This window comes from Vespula pensylvanica, chromosome 6 (assembly GCF_014466175.1).
Source record: "Vespula pensylvanica isolate Volc-1 chromosome 6, ASM1446617v1, whole genome shotgun sequence".
Classification (NCBI taxonomy): domain Eukaryota; kingdom Metazoa; phylum Arthropoda; class Insecta; order Hymenoptera; family Vespidae; genus Vespula; species Vespula pensylvanica.
In genome coordinates this window covers 3,037,746-3,055,579 of record NC_057690.1, presented here as the reverse complement: position 1 = coordinate 3,055,579, position 17,834 = coordinate 3,037,746, and the positions used below count along the sequence as shown (strand labels likewise).

Here is a 17,834-nt window from a genome sequence, read left to right as displayed (position 1 = left end):
TAGTTTAATCGTTTTAGTGCTGACCACATGACATGCATGTATGCATAGTCGGTAGGTTTTGTCACTGAAAAATATATACACCGCGATCGATACGCAAGTAATTGCTGCGTAGTGGATGCTTCGAACTGTGAGGTATTCAATCGATAAAAAGTCGGTCAGAGATAAAAATATAAAATTCTTCAAACATCCTCTTAATTTAGAGAATTTGACGTTCTCTTGATTATAGTATCAAGCGAAAAGAAAAAAAAAAAACCAAGAAAAAACAAAAAAGCGACACAATCATTCTCGATTTTCTGTTAATTTCATTCATCGCATATATATTTATTCGATTGTTTATTTGAAATTGGGAAAGATCAAATAAAGAAGGTTAAACGTTACGATCGATGGAAAATGTCGAAGAAAAAATCATCGAAAACGGTGACCTCCGTGAAAAGTAAGAAACAATACAACGAAAATGCATGGCAGGAGCTTTTGGAATCGCTATCAATTAATGACGATCATTGGTGGTGTATCGTAACTATGATGGTAGAGACTAGGAGTGATCATGCACGATGCGTGTCGATGTTTAACGAAGCTGCAGAAGAGGGGAAACGAAAAGCGATTTATACTCTGAGCCATCAGAAAATGTTAGCTAATGTTAGGTCCCTGTCTAGACAGGATCCAGATAAATGTCCAGTTCTACAACGAGTTTGCCATCATGCCAACAAGCTGCTCGAAGCTAATATTGAATCTACTTGGTCGTTAGCACGTGTTATCAAATATATGATCTATCGTGCTAAAATAGAAGCGGTGTTCAGGATCAAGAAGGAACGAGAATTAAAACGAGCTATCGAAGCGGAATATTATATTATGCAGACTGTTGTCGACCCAAGTAATTGAATTTTCCAATAGAATCGATTGATAGTTGATTTTTAGATCAGTTTATTTTTATCTATTTGCTTGTTTCGTCTGAACAGATTTTATATGACCAATCGTACTACTGATAAAAAAAATAATACATCGAATAATCCTTGTAGCTACGTCGAAAAATGTTAAAAAGAAGAACGATCAGTTCTTGAGAAATAAAGCTAATACTCGGCTTAGAATTCGCGAAGAAGAATGGAGAGACATAGTTTACATCGACGATGCTCCACTCGACGGACCTAATCTCTACGTCGTTTTAACGGGCTTTCACGATCCTGATCTATTCGTAGAACTGATGAACATCGGCGTACCTATGACTTGTATACTCAAGATAAAAAGACCTGGCGAAACATTACAACACATTTCTTCGTTTAACGAAGAAAAAAATCAACATACCGATAGAATATGGTTACGTTTTCCTGGAAGTTACGCCGTGGACAAAGTCGAACTTTATAAATTCTGGACATCGTTGAAAAATACTTTAAAAGATCCACAAGCCATTCAAACGTTTTCTAATATAGCGTTTCTTACGTTCAAGCCGCCATTTTTAGCGGAGACACTTGATGATCTTGAATACAAGATTCTCAAAAAGGATATTTTCGATAAAGTATCCTTTATCGTGTACGATCTTTACGATCTTCTTCGAAAACATTCCAATTACCTTAGAAGCATGTTAATCCAGCGTTACGACATCGATGAAAAGGAAGAAGCTGAGGCTAACGTCTACCATGCAATTCTCGATGCTCTACCAACGGAATGCGTCACCGTGCCAACATTACTTAATGCTCTTTTACTGCAGGTCGAAGCCAACTTAGAGTTAATCCTGGTAGATCGATCGTTCCAAGAGCAAAATGTTTCGGCAAAGGAGAACGTCGTTGAAAAGGTTAGCACGATTCTTCCCGATCTATCGTGACTTTTATACGGTACATAGACTCCGTTTAACGCGATTTCCTCGATAACGTTCCGAATCTTTGAAGGAGGAGAACGAGGAGGAAGAGAAAGAACAGGAGGAAGTGCCAGTTGAGAGTATCGACGACGATGAGGATTCGTGGGTTCGAGAAAGAGTCAAACTTTTAAATCAAAAGTACAAGGTCAAAATGTATAACAATATCGTCGAAGAGAATTCGAACGAGTTGCCAATCGAATTGATTCTTCGCGGAGACAAATTGACTTTGAATACTCGTTGCATTAAGTTGGATGATAATATCAAAGCGTTGTTAAATCTATCCGATGACATGTCCTTGGCTGATTCAATTCTCCAAGTTTATCAAGACTCTAGAATAATCGATTGTTGGGTGCATTATAAACAATTAACAGAAACCAAAATGAAGGAGTACGATTGTTATATCAATAATATAATGAAATACTTCGATTCCAATGTTGGAATTTGTCGACAGGAAATATTTCATTACCTGCACTTTTTGATCTTCGACAAGATGATCTATGGCAATGAATTGAACGAAAAGGATGAAAAAATTGAAAGGCTATCAATTATTTCTTCTCTAAAATCTCCGCGTAGAATTTTAACGGACCCTTCTTTGCTTTTGCCAAAAGATGAGAAAGAGGAGTCAAGATTCTTTTCAAAAAGCGATACTGAAATAGACTATGGGAAGGCCGTGGCTGCGTTCTTGAGTTGTCCAAGTCTCTTTGGGCTCACCGATATAAGGGAAGTTTTGTTACCGAGTTATTTGGAGAAGAATGTCTTCGAGGGAAGAGATAGAAGAATGCAAAGAGTAGGAGAACCACTCGAAGAATACGACGACGTCGAGTTACTTCCAAAAAGGGTTCTCCTTCAAACCTTTTACAAATGCTTCCAAAATTTCGAACGTTTCGAGAAAAGATATTTTGAACCAACGGATTCTATATTACTGTATTTCAGTAATGATTATGTAAAAGGTGACGTATCCGAACGTTCGACCTTATCTAGCTTACGCACACCAGTTTGTTTCCGAGATTTCGTTAAGTACGTATATAACGAGGAGATCGATTGGATAAATCGAGAAGAAGAAAAGGATCGATCAGAATTGATAAAGAGGACAAGTAAATCGTCGATCGGTGAAATTAGTTCCTCGGAGGACGAACTTCATTTTTATTTCGGCGACGAACATTTTATTCTTCCGAATTCTTTGAAAGCTCAGGACATGAAAAAAAAATTACAAGTTGACTCGAAATATAAAGATTCTTCGAGACTCGATACACCTAGGACGGAAGTAATCGGTGAGAAAAAAATTCCCAAGGGGGATGAGAAAAAGAAAGGTGATAAAACGTTGAGCGAAAAAATCTCGTTGAAGGACAGAAAACAGAAAACAAATAGAGAAATAAATGAAATCGACACTTCCTTTCTACCTCAGAGGAAGATCCTATCTTTCGAGTCTGCCAAAGAGGATGAACCTCACGAGTTCATAGGGTATGACCTCGGAAACTTGCGAGTTCAGATAGTTGAGAAGAGTAAGATCTTCAATTCGGAGGATGGTACATTCGTACAAGTGAATCTCGAGACGTGGCTTTACGAGAAGGTGGATTTACGTATTACCATTACCCTTGCTGGTTGTACTCTACGTTTGTTCGAAAAACTCAACGATCGTAAAACGTCGAACGTTTTTCATGTTACCACAAACAGGGGGATCGTTCTTGCTTTTTCCAAAAAAATTGGTAATAGAAATTGATCATTTTTCTAATTTTTATTGCTCAAAATTTACATTTCTATATGTATATATAGCTATAACAGGTAAATAGATGTAAATATAATTTGTAAGTTCCTTCTTAATTATTTTACAAATAACCAAGGCAACATATTTAAAATTTATTAAATATTACGAATATTCATATAGAACCTTTTCGAAAATTATTTTCCCACTTACATATCCGAATCTCAACAATTGATAAAAATCAAATATCAATTTTTAGATACAACTCCGGACGAGTATTGGAAGGAATTGAAATTTGATTTTCACGCCTCTTGGCCATCAGGTTTGACGATTTCACCAGTTACCGGGGATGGTCCTGAAAATCCTTTTTACATTACTCAGTCATACATTTCCAAAGCACCCGAAGACGTTGCTCGAGAAGCTTATAGAAAATTTTTGAGGAATGGTACGGTGTTGAAATTTCTCAACGACAATACCGTCATTGTATTGCGTCCGAATGGTGCAGTCATTGAATGCACATTGTTCGAGGATATCACAACGGACGAAAAAAATCTCGAGGAAGGTAAAGAACTTCTCCTTAAGAAGCATTCGTAGTGATCGAGATAATAATAAATATTCTTCTTTTCGAAAGATCATCGAATAAACCAAAGGAATCCAAGCGACATAACATTAAAAAAAAATCTAAGAAAGAAAAGATTGAACAAGACCGAAATTTTTGAGGAGGAGAACGTGGATGTTGAACGAATATCTTCAAAAATGATGGACGAACTGATGGTTAAGTTTCGTTCCAGATGGAGCACAACAACGATTAGAACGATTTGACAACGAAGGTTTTCAATCTAAATTAATATCGAAGTCTGACTATTGTCTTTCTTTTTCTTTCTGTAAAACATTTTTTAATCTTTTTTTTATCGACATAATAACAAAATTCTACGTAAATTTATGATATAGATTTATGGTCTTTGAAATTTACAAGGGTATTTAATCATCCTTATTTGATCGGTTCCCTCATTATATTTTATCTTTCTTGGTTACAATTTAACCGAAACCGATGGAATGTCCATGAAAAATATCTGACTGATATTACTTACTATCTTTCAATTCTTCCCCTTTTTTTTTTTGTTCGCTCTAATTGCAATAGAATTGGCTCTTCGAAAGCATTTTCCTAAAAAGCGAGAAATAGATCGAGATGAACGAGATCCATATGAAAATCACATTTTTCAATATTTTCATGCGGCTGATCGTTATTGGAATTTTTGGAAATCAGAATCAGGTGGACGTTCGAATGGGAATGCAGTATGCGAGGATCAAAGTGACAGGATACAATGTTCTGGATCACGATGGTAGACGGTACGAGGTGCTACGCGATCTGATTGTGCGCGAATACGATCGATTACTGGTGAGAGCGAATTCGGACTACGAGGTCGACGAAAATTTCACGCGACGCTCCGACGGGACCGACATGCTATTCCGTTCGAATGGCGAATTGATCGTCCATTTTACCGGTTCGTTTTTCTCTTAGAATACTCTCTTCAAATTTATTGATCTTTTACATTATTTTATTTTCTTTTTTTTTTTTTACAAGCTACTACAAATAAAGTACTAATTACTATTATCAATCAGAGAATCTCTTTGGATAATGATTGGACAACTAACGAAGGAATGAAATAAAATGTAATTTATTAGAAATAATGTTGATTCGTGAAATATTCCCTTTACAGATGGTACTCGTATAACGACTGGCTATAAAATCGAAGAACAACCTTTGATCTGCGATTGGACAGTGGAAGAGTTTCAACGTTACTTTGGATCGATCAAATTATACGAACACGGTGATGAACTTTTCCAAGGAAACTCTCGTAGCAACAACAGCAATAACGAGAACAACGACAACGAACTTTGGCAGGAAGAACCCTTAAACGGGAATGGTCGATACGAAAATGAAATGACGAGGATATTGATCGCAGACGGCTTTGTCTCGGTCCTATTGACTTGCCTGCTCGAGCACAAGAACTACGCTAGTGTATCCTACGATCAGTCAGCAGTTAGTTGCACTCTATCGATGCCAGCCGATCTTCGAGTCAGCATATCGCGAAGAGGTCATTACGAAGTTTGGGCGCCTGGCGAAGTTAATCTCAAGGTAATCAAAGGGCAACTACTGTACGACGACTACGAGACGACAGTATATGGAAGGAGGGTAGTATAGGGGGAAAGAAGGGAGAAGTAGGAGGAAGTAGGGGAAGTGGAGGCTGACTACTTTTCCAATATCGGAAAATCTCCATCGATCGTAGTTGAGCGTCTTAATATGGAAATCATTCTTTTACAATATTTCAATATCCTATCTTGTTTTTCTTCCTTCGTCCAAAGGGAATTAAAGAAAAAAGAAAGAAAGAGAGAAAGAGAGAGACACATCTCGATATTTACCGAAAATTTAATAACGAACGCTAATACAATAACGTTTTCACGTCAACGTTTATATACGTTCGCAGATGTAGGTACAGATATACGTATAGAGAAAATGTGAAAGAGTAAAGTGCCCAGCCGGTATTAATAATCCGGCTGCTCTCGAAAGTACGACTGCTCGCGCATCGATATTTCTTGGTGAAAGAGGATTCACTCGGATTGAAATAAAACGAGACGATGGGAGGATAATCCCAGTTACAAATAGTACTTTAAACGCATACATGTCTAGATGGGAAACACTTAATATAATACTGACGTAAAGTCAATATTTTTTTTTAAGTATGATCTTATTTCTTATTTCATTATTATATTTATTGATGAAGAGATTTTCAAAGGAACTTGCCTCTCTCTCTCTCTCTCTCTCTCTCTCTTTCTCTCTCTTTCTCTCTCTGTCCCTTTTTTTATCTATCTTTATTCTTCGTTTCCTCAGATCGAATCGGATAAATTGATCTTCAGTAGCGAGATGTGTGCCACCTGTGCCGGAAGGTCCACCTCCGTCTATAACTTTTACAGGCGATTCGAGCCAATCGCTTCGACGATCTTTACGAGCAGCGATCTTTTCGGAAACGTTTTCGAGGTTAAAAGTGACGGGACGACGAGTTACCGTGGTAAAAGTCGCGAACGACCGTCACGGAAATTCGATTTCAACGAGAATGGTCTGGATGACGTGGAAACGTCGGAAGGAGAATACGAAGAATACGAAGAAGAAGAGGAGAATGGAGAGAACGCAGTTGGCCGGAGGAAACATTACAACCGTATGAACGATCATGAAAAATATTGCCGAGGATACGATGTATTCCCAAGACAAAATATTCCACAATATAGAATATTTTCGATGAATCGCGATCTATCGGGTTATGAGTATCTTCATCGATCGGTTAGACATCGAGAAAAGATGAAAATTGTCGTTAACAAGAAGGCAAGCATCATCGTCCTTCCGGTTTGCATTCATCGATCGAACCTCTATCGTCTGATTACATTTACGCCTGTGGAAGCTGAACTTCGATCAAAGGCATTGTTACAATCGTATCGGGTTAGACCATCGATTCGATATATTAGCATGTTCTTCCTTCCCTCTCTCTCTCTCTTTCTCTCTATCTCTCTCTCCTAATCTCTTGATCTCTCTTTCTCTCTCTCTCTCTCTCTCTCTCTCTCTCTCTCTCTCTCTCTCTGTCTGTCTGTCTATCCGTCTGACTGTTACCTATCTACTTATCAAACCATTTATCTATTTAGCTTTGATGTGATCCAATAAATAGTTCTTGCGAAGTAGTCTATGCAAAGAGAAATGCATTTCGGAAAGCAAAGATCGTTAAGACATATCGAGAAATAGAGAAAGAGAGAGAAAGAGAGATAGAGAGAGAACTCTATTACGAAATAAATTTTCTAACAACTCTTGCTCGCTATCGAACAGATTCCAAAAGTCAAACCGACGAACAGCGACAGAAGAGATTTGCTACGTAGTACGTATTCGATTCCGTACGATTGGCTCTTTCCATTTGGCAGAAACGGCCATGGAATTTGCAGCGATACATACGACATGCCGTTGGCCAAAACTATTGAGAGACGCCCACCGAGAACTCTGCGGCTTCGTATATTGCATGGTTTCAAAGAACCCGATAGAAACGCCATAATCGATTTACAGAAAGCTATGGCACGCTATTGGCGATACGTTAGTGTTACTGCAACATTTTCACTTTAATCCTACCGTTCATTTTGTTTTGGAATTTTATAAAGGACGAGACGTTTAAAGCGTTACATGCTGAATACTTTTTCATGATATATCTTTTTTTTTTTTTTCTTTAATTAAACAAAACTAGACTCGTTATTGGTACTATCGTATAAAAGCATCGTCAGAGTTTTACGATCAATTTAATATATGAACAAGTTTCGGTGAAGTCAACTTGCAGTATTGAAAATTTTCATCCTCGTTATATTTGTTCTTGAAACATATGCAATTCAATTTTAATCTCGAAAAACGATTTACCATGTTCACTTGCAGTTGTTAGACAACGTAGACGAATGTCGAAGGTATTTCCCCGTCGAAGAGAGTGTTCTTTCCGAACTCGAAGACGATTACAAAACTTGGAAAGATAATATCAGAGAGTTCGCTCTCGGTATACGAACGAATATTGACGTTGCGACTTATGTTGATAGTTTGCAACGATGTCGAGTAAAAGAAAGTCCGAGGAAAGCGGAACACACGTCTAAAAGGTTGGAGGACTTGCTAGAATCAAGAAAGGTAAACAAAATCCACCTCGAATGGTATAAACGTTGCTTCAGAGAGCATATTATACTGCCATATTTCGAAAACGTCGTTGGTATGTGTTTCCTATTGGTAATCGATTGTTTTGATCGAGCGATTTTAATAATAAAACAAGAAGAAGAAGAAGAAAAAGAAGAAGAAGAAAAAGAAGAAGAAGAAAAAGAGGAACAACAACAACAAAAAGAAGAAGAACAATTGCTGATCGTTAATAATTACTTTTAATAAAATATTAGCTTCATATAATATATAAATAATAATTTCAAGGAGCTCGAACGTTTGAACGAGTAATTTGATTTTTCGTAAAAAAATGTTCCGAGCCCAAGATTCATATTCTTTTTATGCTCACGTCAGCCACACGTCCAAAGAAATATAAATTTTAATAAATCCAATCGTTATTTCGCGAAATGAAGTTTTCTTTATAAAAAGTTATGTAATTTTAAGTAAAATCTTACGAATATATACGTATTTAAAACATTAGAATATAAATGTAGTACGAGAGAAATTAGATCGAAAGAAGGTTGAGGATCGTTCGCTCTCGATGCGATACAAGTAGCTAATCGTTGGAGGACGGCCGACATCCGTCCATTAATTCGCGAGAAAAATGAGAAATCGCAGTTAAAAGGAGATTTCGCGTTGCCGTCACGTACTAACCGTGAGAGAAGAACTGGGAATAAAAAAGAATATAAAAGAAGGGAAGAATTATCTTCCTCGAGTTCGCTCGTTTTTGCAAACGAGTAAATTGTCCTTCTAGAGAAAAGACAAAGAAGGAGGGAAAAAGAAAGAAAAAGGTAAAGGGAAAGAAAGAGAAAGGGAGACAGAGAGAGAGAGAGAGAGAGAGAGAGAAAGGGTGAGTATCGTTGAGACAAGGACGACGAGAAGCTCGTCCTTCGTACTCATGCACGTTTTTACCACCTGGTGATTTTACCGCGCGTGGCAGGAATACGGAAACGAGGAAGTCTAGAAAAGGGCGAAGTCGTGGGTTGTTGGAAGAGGGTATGGTTTAGGGAAAGAAGGGGTATATATGAGGGAGCCGTAAAGGTGCTGCCTGCGAGACGACGCGTGTGCCAGCCGCCACAGTAGTACCATATGCCTGGCACATTACGAAAACTCGTAAAAGTACGGCACATGTTTTTATTCCGTTGCCACGCTTTCCTTACTTGACGTACCATCGTTATGACGACACATCACCATTTCTCTTTTCTTCTCATTTTATCTCTTTCCTTCTTTCTCCCTTCTCTGTTTCTGTCTTTCTCTTCTTCTCTTCGAGAAAAAACGAGCAATCTTAGTTCGGCTCCTTCTTTCCATCTCTCTTTATTTTTATTCTTTATCGTGTACGTTAAAGAGAATAAAATTGTTTCCAGTAGTTATTTTTATGGAATTTCATTTATTCGCCTACTGCACTTCGCGTAGTTTTATTCGCTCGACGAGCTACCCTCGTTCCTTATCTTTCGTTTCCCTTTATAATGTGGAAGAAAAGTAAATATGTTTCTTGAAATAGGTGTAAACATCTAGGAAAAGGAGCACGGTAGCGTACGTTACGAGGACTCGTAAAAGCATAGTATCATTTTACTATAACGTTCTCTTAGAGAAAAGGCTTCTTCACTCTTTCTCTCTCTCTCTCTCTCTCTCTCTCTCTCTCTCTCCTTCTCCCTTATTTAGAAGATTATATTCGTGTGTACTCGAGAGACAAGGTCAAGAAGCTAATAAAGAGTTAACGAACTTCAACACAGCGTATCGTCGGTCTCCGACAGGACGTGGTTCTTTCAGTAAACAAGTTGTCCCACTTAATTTAATTAATTAAATTATCTACACGAGTTACGTAAAAGTAACTTGAGTTTTCTCGAAACCAAAAGAACTATGTTTCCTTTTTGCATCTTTCTGTGAAAGAAAGAGAAAGGGAGATAGAAGAGGTAGAGAGAGAGAGAGAGAGAGAGAGAGAGAGAGAGAGAGAGAGAAAGAGAGAGAAAGGAAGATAATGAAAGAGTGTGTCCTATAATTTGGCAAAAACTAGAATGTCTTATTCTCTTTTTAAAAGGTCCACTCACTTCTGGAAAATTTTCTGCCTCGATTCTCTTACCCGCCATGCTTTCGACGTATAATTAACGCTCGGTTCTTCTGCTCCTTTTTCTAAATAAAAGAAAATGAAAAATATATTTACAGTAAAAACACTCCTTTTTATCTCATATTTTTCAAGTTAATAATTTAACATTAAGACGTTGATAAATGCAAATTCTATGACAACCGGAGAGCCGTTCGTAAATGATCGAACTTCTCCATTAAAATTGCTTTTACTTCTTACGATTCTCTCGAACTGAATCAGACTTTTCGATTGGAAACAGGAAACAGAAAGGGTGAGAAGGAATTGGGTTGGATCGGTTTTTCCGTCTGGTTCTCGACAAACGTGTAAAAGATTGCGCTCACGTATTTTAAACCTATATCATTTACCCTTCTCTCTTCTATGACGTAACGCAAGAAAAAGAAAGAGACAAAAAAGACTAACTGAAAAAAAAAAACGAAGAGAAAAAAAGATAGCTCGACCTAGCTGCATTATAAGTATTCCTTCATACGAGGTTGATCCCATAGGACCGGTTATACCCTCTGGCGAGTCCATATGTTCGAAGATAATCTCCTGGGACAATATCGTTGTATTAACGACATGTAGAAGAGGTCGTTCTACTATAACATAGTGCTTCGTGATTCATTCTCGGCTTACCTAAAAAGTAAAGGAAAAAAGAAAAAAAAAATAGAAGTTCTTTTTTCGACCAATTTCATGAAGCTGATTTTTATGATTTTACAAGCTTTTTTAACGAATATATTCTTTGAAACGAAATGATGCAATCAATACCAATTCCATTCGACGTAAATACTTACGTTGGAACACACGAAAAAAAAAAACGACAAAAAAGAAAAGTATATAACACTTCTAATCGTGCAGATCAGATGATTTAAAAATAGAAAAAGAATTGCGATTCGTAATGTCCAATATCTCTTAAGTTTAACATATAAATGTTTTGAAAAGTAACATGTAGGAGGTAATTGCATGAAATAAAATAGATTTAGAAGAGAGTAAAGAGAGTTTGACGGAACAACCAGCAGAAAAGAGGAGAGAAAAGGTTAAAACTTAATTTAACGTTTCGTAGAATGTGATGTCGCATCGTGAAACGCATCGTCGATTCGTGGAAGAATAATCCGTGGGATTCCACTCGTGGTTGGTGGCTAGATGGTTGAATTGGTTCGTAGGAAGGAGTAGAAGGAGTTGGGTTGCCAGACTGGTTGCGAGATATTGTGGATATATATATATATATATATATATATATATATATATATATATATATATAATCGAGTTGCTGCGTTAGCTAGGCGTATACGAGAGAGCGTTTACGTATCGCGTTATTGGACAAAAGTTGTACCATCGATTTTAGACGCGACGCAATCTGATATATCGTCGAGCTTGAATTTTTCGGTAAAAAGGAATGAGATAAAGAAAGAGAAAAGAGTGAGAGAAAGTACGAGACGGGCCATTTTTCTCAAACTGCAGCTGGATATCGTTCCACGTTCCTCCTTCGATACGTACGGACAAAATATATGAAGTCTTATACGCTCTGTGAACGCAGCAGTACCGAAAAGGATGAATCTATCCGATCGGTACTTCTGTCGCGAATAACGATGTCTCTAATGCATTGCAGTATGTATATAGATTCTTTTTATCTTGTACTCTATGCAGCAGATTCTACGTCAGTGGATGATGGAAATGAGAACCACCCTAGCGAGCCACGTTTCAACGAGGCTCGCATATTACGCAGGATTGATACATAAGTATGTAAGTATGTCGTTTGCATTCGATCGATAAGCTTTTTGTTCGCACGTATCTCCATTATTCGAGCGAGATTGCTTGTGAAAGAAGAGAGAGAGAGAGAGAGAGAGAGAGAGAGACAGAGAGTGAGAGAGAGAGAGAGAGAGAGAGAGAGAGAGAGAGACAGAAAGTGAGAGAGAAAGAGAGAGAGAGAGAGAGAGAGGAGAATTGCCGTGCGTCACGATCAGCCTTCGTAAAACAATTCACTTTTTATATGCCACTCTCATCGAACAAATTTTAATGAATTCTTGTTATTACATCTCGCTGGTCGATCGCATTTTCCATTTATTATTGACATTTTTATTTTTTCTTTAAAGAGGGGGGAGCCGTATTATATCAGACTTTAAGATGATCTATCCGATTACGTTAAGTCAGAATACACTACTTTGAAACGATGAGCGAGCATAATTAAAACGGTATGCGTGAAAATTTCGCTTTACCACGTTCCGCCATTATCCGAGTAGGACGACGAGCAATTAAGGCTTCGAGCGAGCTGCATCGAGCTCTTTCGATCCTCGATTACCGACTTCGATAACGTACTACCGAACGAGAAGTTAGCGGTCGCTGCAGAATTTCTAATCGAGAATTCCCGCGTACTACGACCTCGCTGGTGGTACTTCAATCGTGCCCACGCTCTTGGCTCAATTTCAATGGAATAATGAGAGGTTTTAATAATCTTCTTGCCTGCAAACGTGTCCTCTCATTTCTCTCTTTTTTTTTTTTCTTTTTCACTATTATCATCGAAGCGGAGGACAGCTTTTTTTTCAATTCTTCCGCTACGCTGATTTCAAAGACGGGGAATAATTAATTCGGATCAAAAATGAGAATAATTATTATTCAGATCAGTAAGGTAAATTGATTTATATAAAAAAGTTTTACACCCTTAAAATTCTAGCATTATTATTATTATTATTATTATTATTATTATTATTATTATTATTATTATTATTATTAATTAGTGATTAATTCGCGATTAAAAATTTCTTTTATTATACTTATACAATCGTGCAATTAATATTTCTATTAATTAAAAATAATATATTCATAATATTGACATTGCCATAATCTTTGATAAATCCCTTCCTCTCTTTTTACCTTTTCATTTCTTTCCTTCTCAGTATATTCTTTCTAATGCAAATAAGAACCTAGCAATTAATAACAGAGCGTGAATTCGTAACCCGCTGAATTATGAGAAGCACGGTCGGTTAAGGCGATTGTTTTTACCAGGAGACTCCAGGAGTGAGAGAAATCGCGGAGATAGGGAGTTTGCGAGGACGCAAACACATTCGGCCTTCCTCTCGCAAACGCTACGTGATCCGATTCCGAACGATTCCGTTTCTCCGCGACATTGTTCTGCGTTTTCCTCGTGAACGAAGAAACTGTTTCTCAATTTTTGTCCCTTTATATCGCACGGACGATCGAACAACAAACACGTTTGGGTGATCTCATATATACAAATATTCAAGCTACTATATGGAATCTCCTATTCATTCTCAAATAAAATCTCAAATCGAATAAAAACGCAATTACTAAAATGTTTCATTTAATACCTAGCAATCTTCTTTTAAAGAAGTTACGTAAGGTCAGAAAAATAAGAATAACGATGCACGTATCAACGTTAATGGATAATTTCGACTGAATTTCATCTAAGAATTCTCCGTTTCTATGATGATCCAGACAGAAGGAAGATGTCGACTCATCTGCCAGCAATGCACGTAATCAGAGTCCGGTCTTACTAGGAAGAGGGAGATATACACACACAGATATACAGACACATACGGAACTTGGATTTCTCAATGCAACTATGTATACGTATGTATGTACGGTCTCTCGTACATGACTCGCAGTCTTCGAAAAGCTAGTTTGCGATAGCAGGTGAATAAGGTATGAGAGAACGGTTCGTGATTCTCAGTTGGAACGCCGAACGGATAACCGATCGCGAAGGAACTCGCAGTTCTATAAATTTCTACGAAGCTACGACCGTGGATTTTTAATTCGCACATTATTCGCTTGAATTCGAACGATAAGAATGAATCGATTTTAAGTCGTTCTTTGAGATATCCTCCAACGGTTTTGAAAAAATCCATTGAAAATTATTAGCAAGTTCAAATTTCGTTACAATATATTGAACTTGCTAGAAACATTTCAGCGACATATGAAACTAGATAATTTTTCATTTAGAAAAATAAATTGTTGAATGCATTATTTACGCGTCATATACAGAAAGAGAGAGAGGGTGTGTAAAAAGTTTCTTACAATAATTTTTAACGATCATTAAAAAAGAAAGAATAAAAATCAGGAAAAAAGAAGTCTTAAACATGAAGCTTTGTAAAGTGAAAAACCGTGGAGTTGGTCGCGTTGAAGAGTAAGTCTACCACTCAGACTCCTAACAAAAAGTTTTGATTGCGAATGCTGTCTCGGAGCGTTCAGCCAATGAAAATATAGAAATGTACGTTCAAAGAAGACTCGGTCCAAGGAATAGAATAGGTTCAAGAAACGATTCTTGATAGGTTGGATAATAATGACGTTAGACCGGTACGTACAAGTGCTTCCCGAACTTCAGCATATTCTATGGAAAAATATCAGCAAGTTTTAATTTCAAAGAAAAAATTTCAGAGGTTTCTACGTTAATGTAATGAATTCTTTTAAAAATTAATACGAATGTACGGATAGATTGGTATAGAAAAATTTTAATGAATTTTTTTAGTAATATCGAATATCAAAAGGAGAAAAAACTGGCAAAGAATTTACAATAATAAATTATATAAAATAATATTAAAATTGTTGGATTCGTTTTTGAACTGTTTTCGAATACTTCGAAATAATAACGAATAATTATTTCCCTTTTCACTACAGTTCAACGGCTAATGAAGTAAGCAAGGATTTCACTGGATAGCTAGCTAACGTTCTACGCTCCATTCCCAATGGAATTCCTGCAAGATTGAAAAAATTTCATCATGAAGAAGGACTCCCGGGTCCTTCTACCTCTACGAGCACGCTCTCTCATAATTATCAACTTACAAGCATATCGCAAATCTCAGGAGTCTTTATTAACGATCGTCTGCTTGAGTTCCTAGTGGATGGAAATATTCGTTAAAACGTTCATTTATGTTTTTTTTCTTTTTTTTTTTTGACGACGAAAAAATTATGACATAAAAAGGAGCTTCCCGTATATGTTTATACTTGTTCGACACACACACACACACACACACACACACACACATGTATATGTATGTACATGTATAGATACATATCGATATCTATGAAATGTTTCATTATGAATGTAATAAAGTATTATTGATTTAATCGATTTTATATCAAGCTTACTTTTTGCTACTTAATTACTTTATTTATTAATACTTTAATCTATTATCATGAGATAATTAATTGCGCAAAATAGTTTATTCTTTACGTAATAATCGATTCAAAAAATAATCAAAATTAATTAAACACTTTTTGAAACACTCAGTATGTATAATATATATAGAGGCATGTCTAGATACGTTTTCATATTCAAAATAATTCTATGGACGTCTCAGGAGAGTAGATAAGCGAAATGCGATAAAAGCAATCACGATAAGCATCGGCAGAGGAACTTTGACCGATCGTATGTATGCAAATACGAATACAAACCAGTTTTCATTATATCTGTATTGGGAAAAGTAAAAAGAAGAAAATGGGTGTAAATGTGTGCAAAAATTTTAATTTGTTATTTCGAGGGTTGCGATTGGTTTCGAAAATTATTAATATTCTGGTCGAAACACCTCTGTTATATCGGGTGAAATCAGTAAGAAAGAGAGAAAAAAATATATATATATATTATTAAAATTTATCATGTATTATTTATACAATTTGCGAACTATATTATATTATTAAATATAGAGATTAAATTATAAAGAATTAATAACAATTTTCCAATGTAATTCCAAAGATGTAATAAATTGTTTATAACAAATTGTTTATAACAAATCGTTAAATAATTATTAATATTATTGCAAACGGTAGAGAAAAATTTGTCCTTTAAAACGATATCTATATGACATCTTTACGACTCTTAATTCCAGAGATATACTCATTCATATAAAAGACAAGTTCAATGACACGGTGGCCTACATAAATTTTTGGAATTTACGTGACTCAGCTGGTAGACGTAAACACTTTTCTTTTTCGTACGCATGTTTTTATTCACTCCGCATGTCTATTGAGATTATGAATGAGAATTTTAAATGGATATAATTTTGTAACGAAAAGTCACAGAGATATGAGACAAAGACCATTTTTTTCGAAAACAAAATCTCTTTTTATCTATGTATGATTTCATTAGCTTTAAAAGCTCATACATATTCGCATATATGCTTTTTACGACTTATCGTTTATTTATCATTCTACTTATTTATTCTATTTCAATGGTTATTTTTTATCTTTTTTATTCAATTATCGTTATCATCAAGGACTGTCAATAAATAATGTTGACGGGGTCTCTCAATATATTTTATTTAAAATCGTTAAAAAACTTCTTCTTCCAAACGTAATTTTTCATCAGAAGTTGTTCGCCTTCCCGTTGCTCTTTACTCGCGAAAAGTTTAAGCGCACACAGTTGAAGGTGTTGGTAACACCTACATACGAACAGGTTGTAGATCGTGCGGAATAATTTATTCGCCAACGGCACGCTAAAGGTCGTACCTCTCCATACGTTCATACCTTAATCGGGCCGTAGAAAATCGGATTATAATACATAATTAGACGGTCTAATTGTCGGTCTATCCTAGAAAATTAACGCGAGCCACGAACGAACGGCCTCGTGGCTGCAATTAATGTTCTTTATAGGAATTACGAGATTTGTACGGAGAAAATTGCTGTTGGACGATAAACGCGTATCGTGTGGTCACCGGCACCTTCCAATCTCGTTTTGTCTTTCAGTCGTTAGCCAAAATCGTACGTATTCGCGCATTGTGCACGTCGTTAACTTACGTTATCCATTTTCTCCCACGGATATTCTCACCTAACAAATTACTATGTTGTACGTGCATATATGTATATACATATATTAATGTACACGGATAGGTATATATAGATAGCATGTATGTGTAGAATCTATATGTGTGTATTTGCCTCATTTCTAAAATACCTACAAATAGATCCGACCATTAACAAAGCTTACCTACGTGAATAATATGTCGTGAACGCGATAACAAGATAACTAGGCAAATTCTATGAACGTTCTATTCCGAGAAAATTCAGAGATAGCCGATTCCAAGTAATATGTGTGTGTCTGCCTATCCGTGATCTGAATCAAATTGTACGAGAAACCTAGAGATTGCAATAAAGTGCTGCTTCACAGAGTCAGCTATTGATAAGGAGCTGTGATAAAGAGAACTCGTTCACACGTTTAAATCGATGTACTAGCTATCGTTTTCGAATCGGTTTCGAAATTATATAAAACGATACATCCGTTCTTAAAAAAAAATTATTGTTTGATTCTTCGAACGAACTACGTAGATATTTCATGAAGTAAATTTGCGCGTTACTGAGGTCCACGGTTTTATCATTTTCTATCTACTTCACGACACTCCTCAAGATCGAAAAAGAAAGAAAGAAAGATCTTGGCCGACTACTATCAAGGATAGCGTGTTCCTCAGCATCGAGGAAGCCGTACGATCAATTTCTGGAAACGTCACCCCCGAGGCTCGTAATTTAACGTCGA

The 17,834-nt window shown here is 36.5% G+C and overlaps 2 protein-coding genes across 2 annotated transcripts; both read left to right on the top strand.

Annotated features, from left to right (window-relative positions):
* Positions 1 to 390: 390 nt before the first annotated feature.
* On the top strand, positions 391 to 4,898 carry LOC122630161. Its single transcript, XM_043814345.1, has 5 exons — positions 391 to 871; positions 1,017 to 1,786; positions 1,881 to 3,486; positions 3,811 to 4,113; positions 4,693 to 4,898. Exons 1-5 carry the CDS (start codon positions 391 to 393, stop codon positions 4,896 to 4,898), a joined length of 3,366 nt encoding a protein of 1,121 aa, XP_043670280.1.
* A 108-nt stretch (positions 4,899 to 5,006) lies between these two features.
* On the top strand, positions 5,007 to 16,230 carry LOC122630160. Its single transcript, XM_043814344.1, has 5 exons — positions 5,007 to 5,056; positions 5,273 to 5,691; positions 7,426 to 7,683; positions 8,014 to 8,253; positions 16,195 to 16,230. Exons 1-5 carry the CDS (start codon positions 5,014 to 5,016, stop codon positions 16,228 to 16,230), a joined length of 996 nt encoding a protein of 331 aa, XP_043670279.1. The 5' UTR covers positions 5,007 to 5,013.
* Positions 16,231 to 17,834: the final 1,604 nt, after the last annotated feature.

Coding starts and splice junctions, on each gene's coding strand:
- LOC122630161 (XM_043814345.1), top strand. CDS start 391: ATGTCGAAGAAAAAATCATCGAAAACGGTGACCTCCGTGAAAAGTAAG. Junction 872..1,016: donor GCAGACTGTTGTCGACCCAA/GTAATTGAATTT, acceptor TAATCCTTGTAG/CTACGTCGAAAAATGTTAAA. Junction 1,787..1,880: donor AGGAGAACGTCGTTGAAAAG/GTTAGCACGATT, acceptor GAATCTTTGAAG/GAGGAGAACGAGGAGGAAGA.
- LOC122630160 (XM_043814344.1), top strand. CDS start 5,014: ATGCTATTCCGTTCGAATGGCGAATTGATCGTCCATTTTACCG. Junction 5,692..7,425: donor CTGGCGAAGTTAATCTCAAG/GTAATCAAAGGG, acceptor GCTATCGAACAG/ATTCCAAAAGTCAAACCGAC. Junction 7,684..8,013: donor TGGCACGCTATTGGCGATAC/GTTAGTGTTACT, acceptor GTTCACTTGCAG/TTGTTAGACAACGTAGACGA.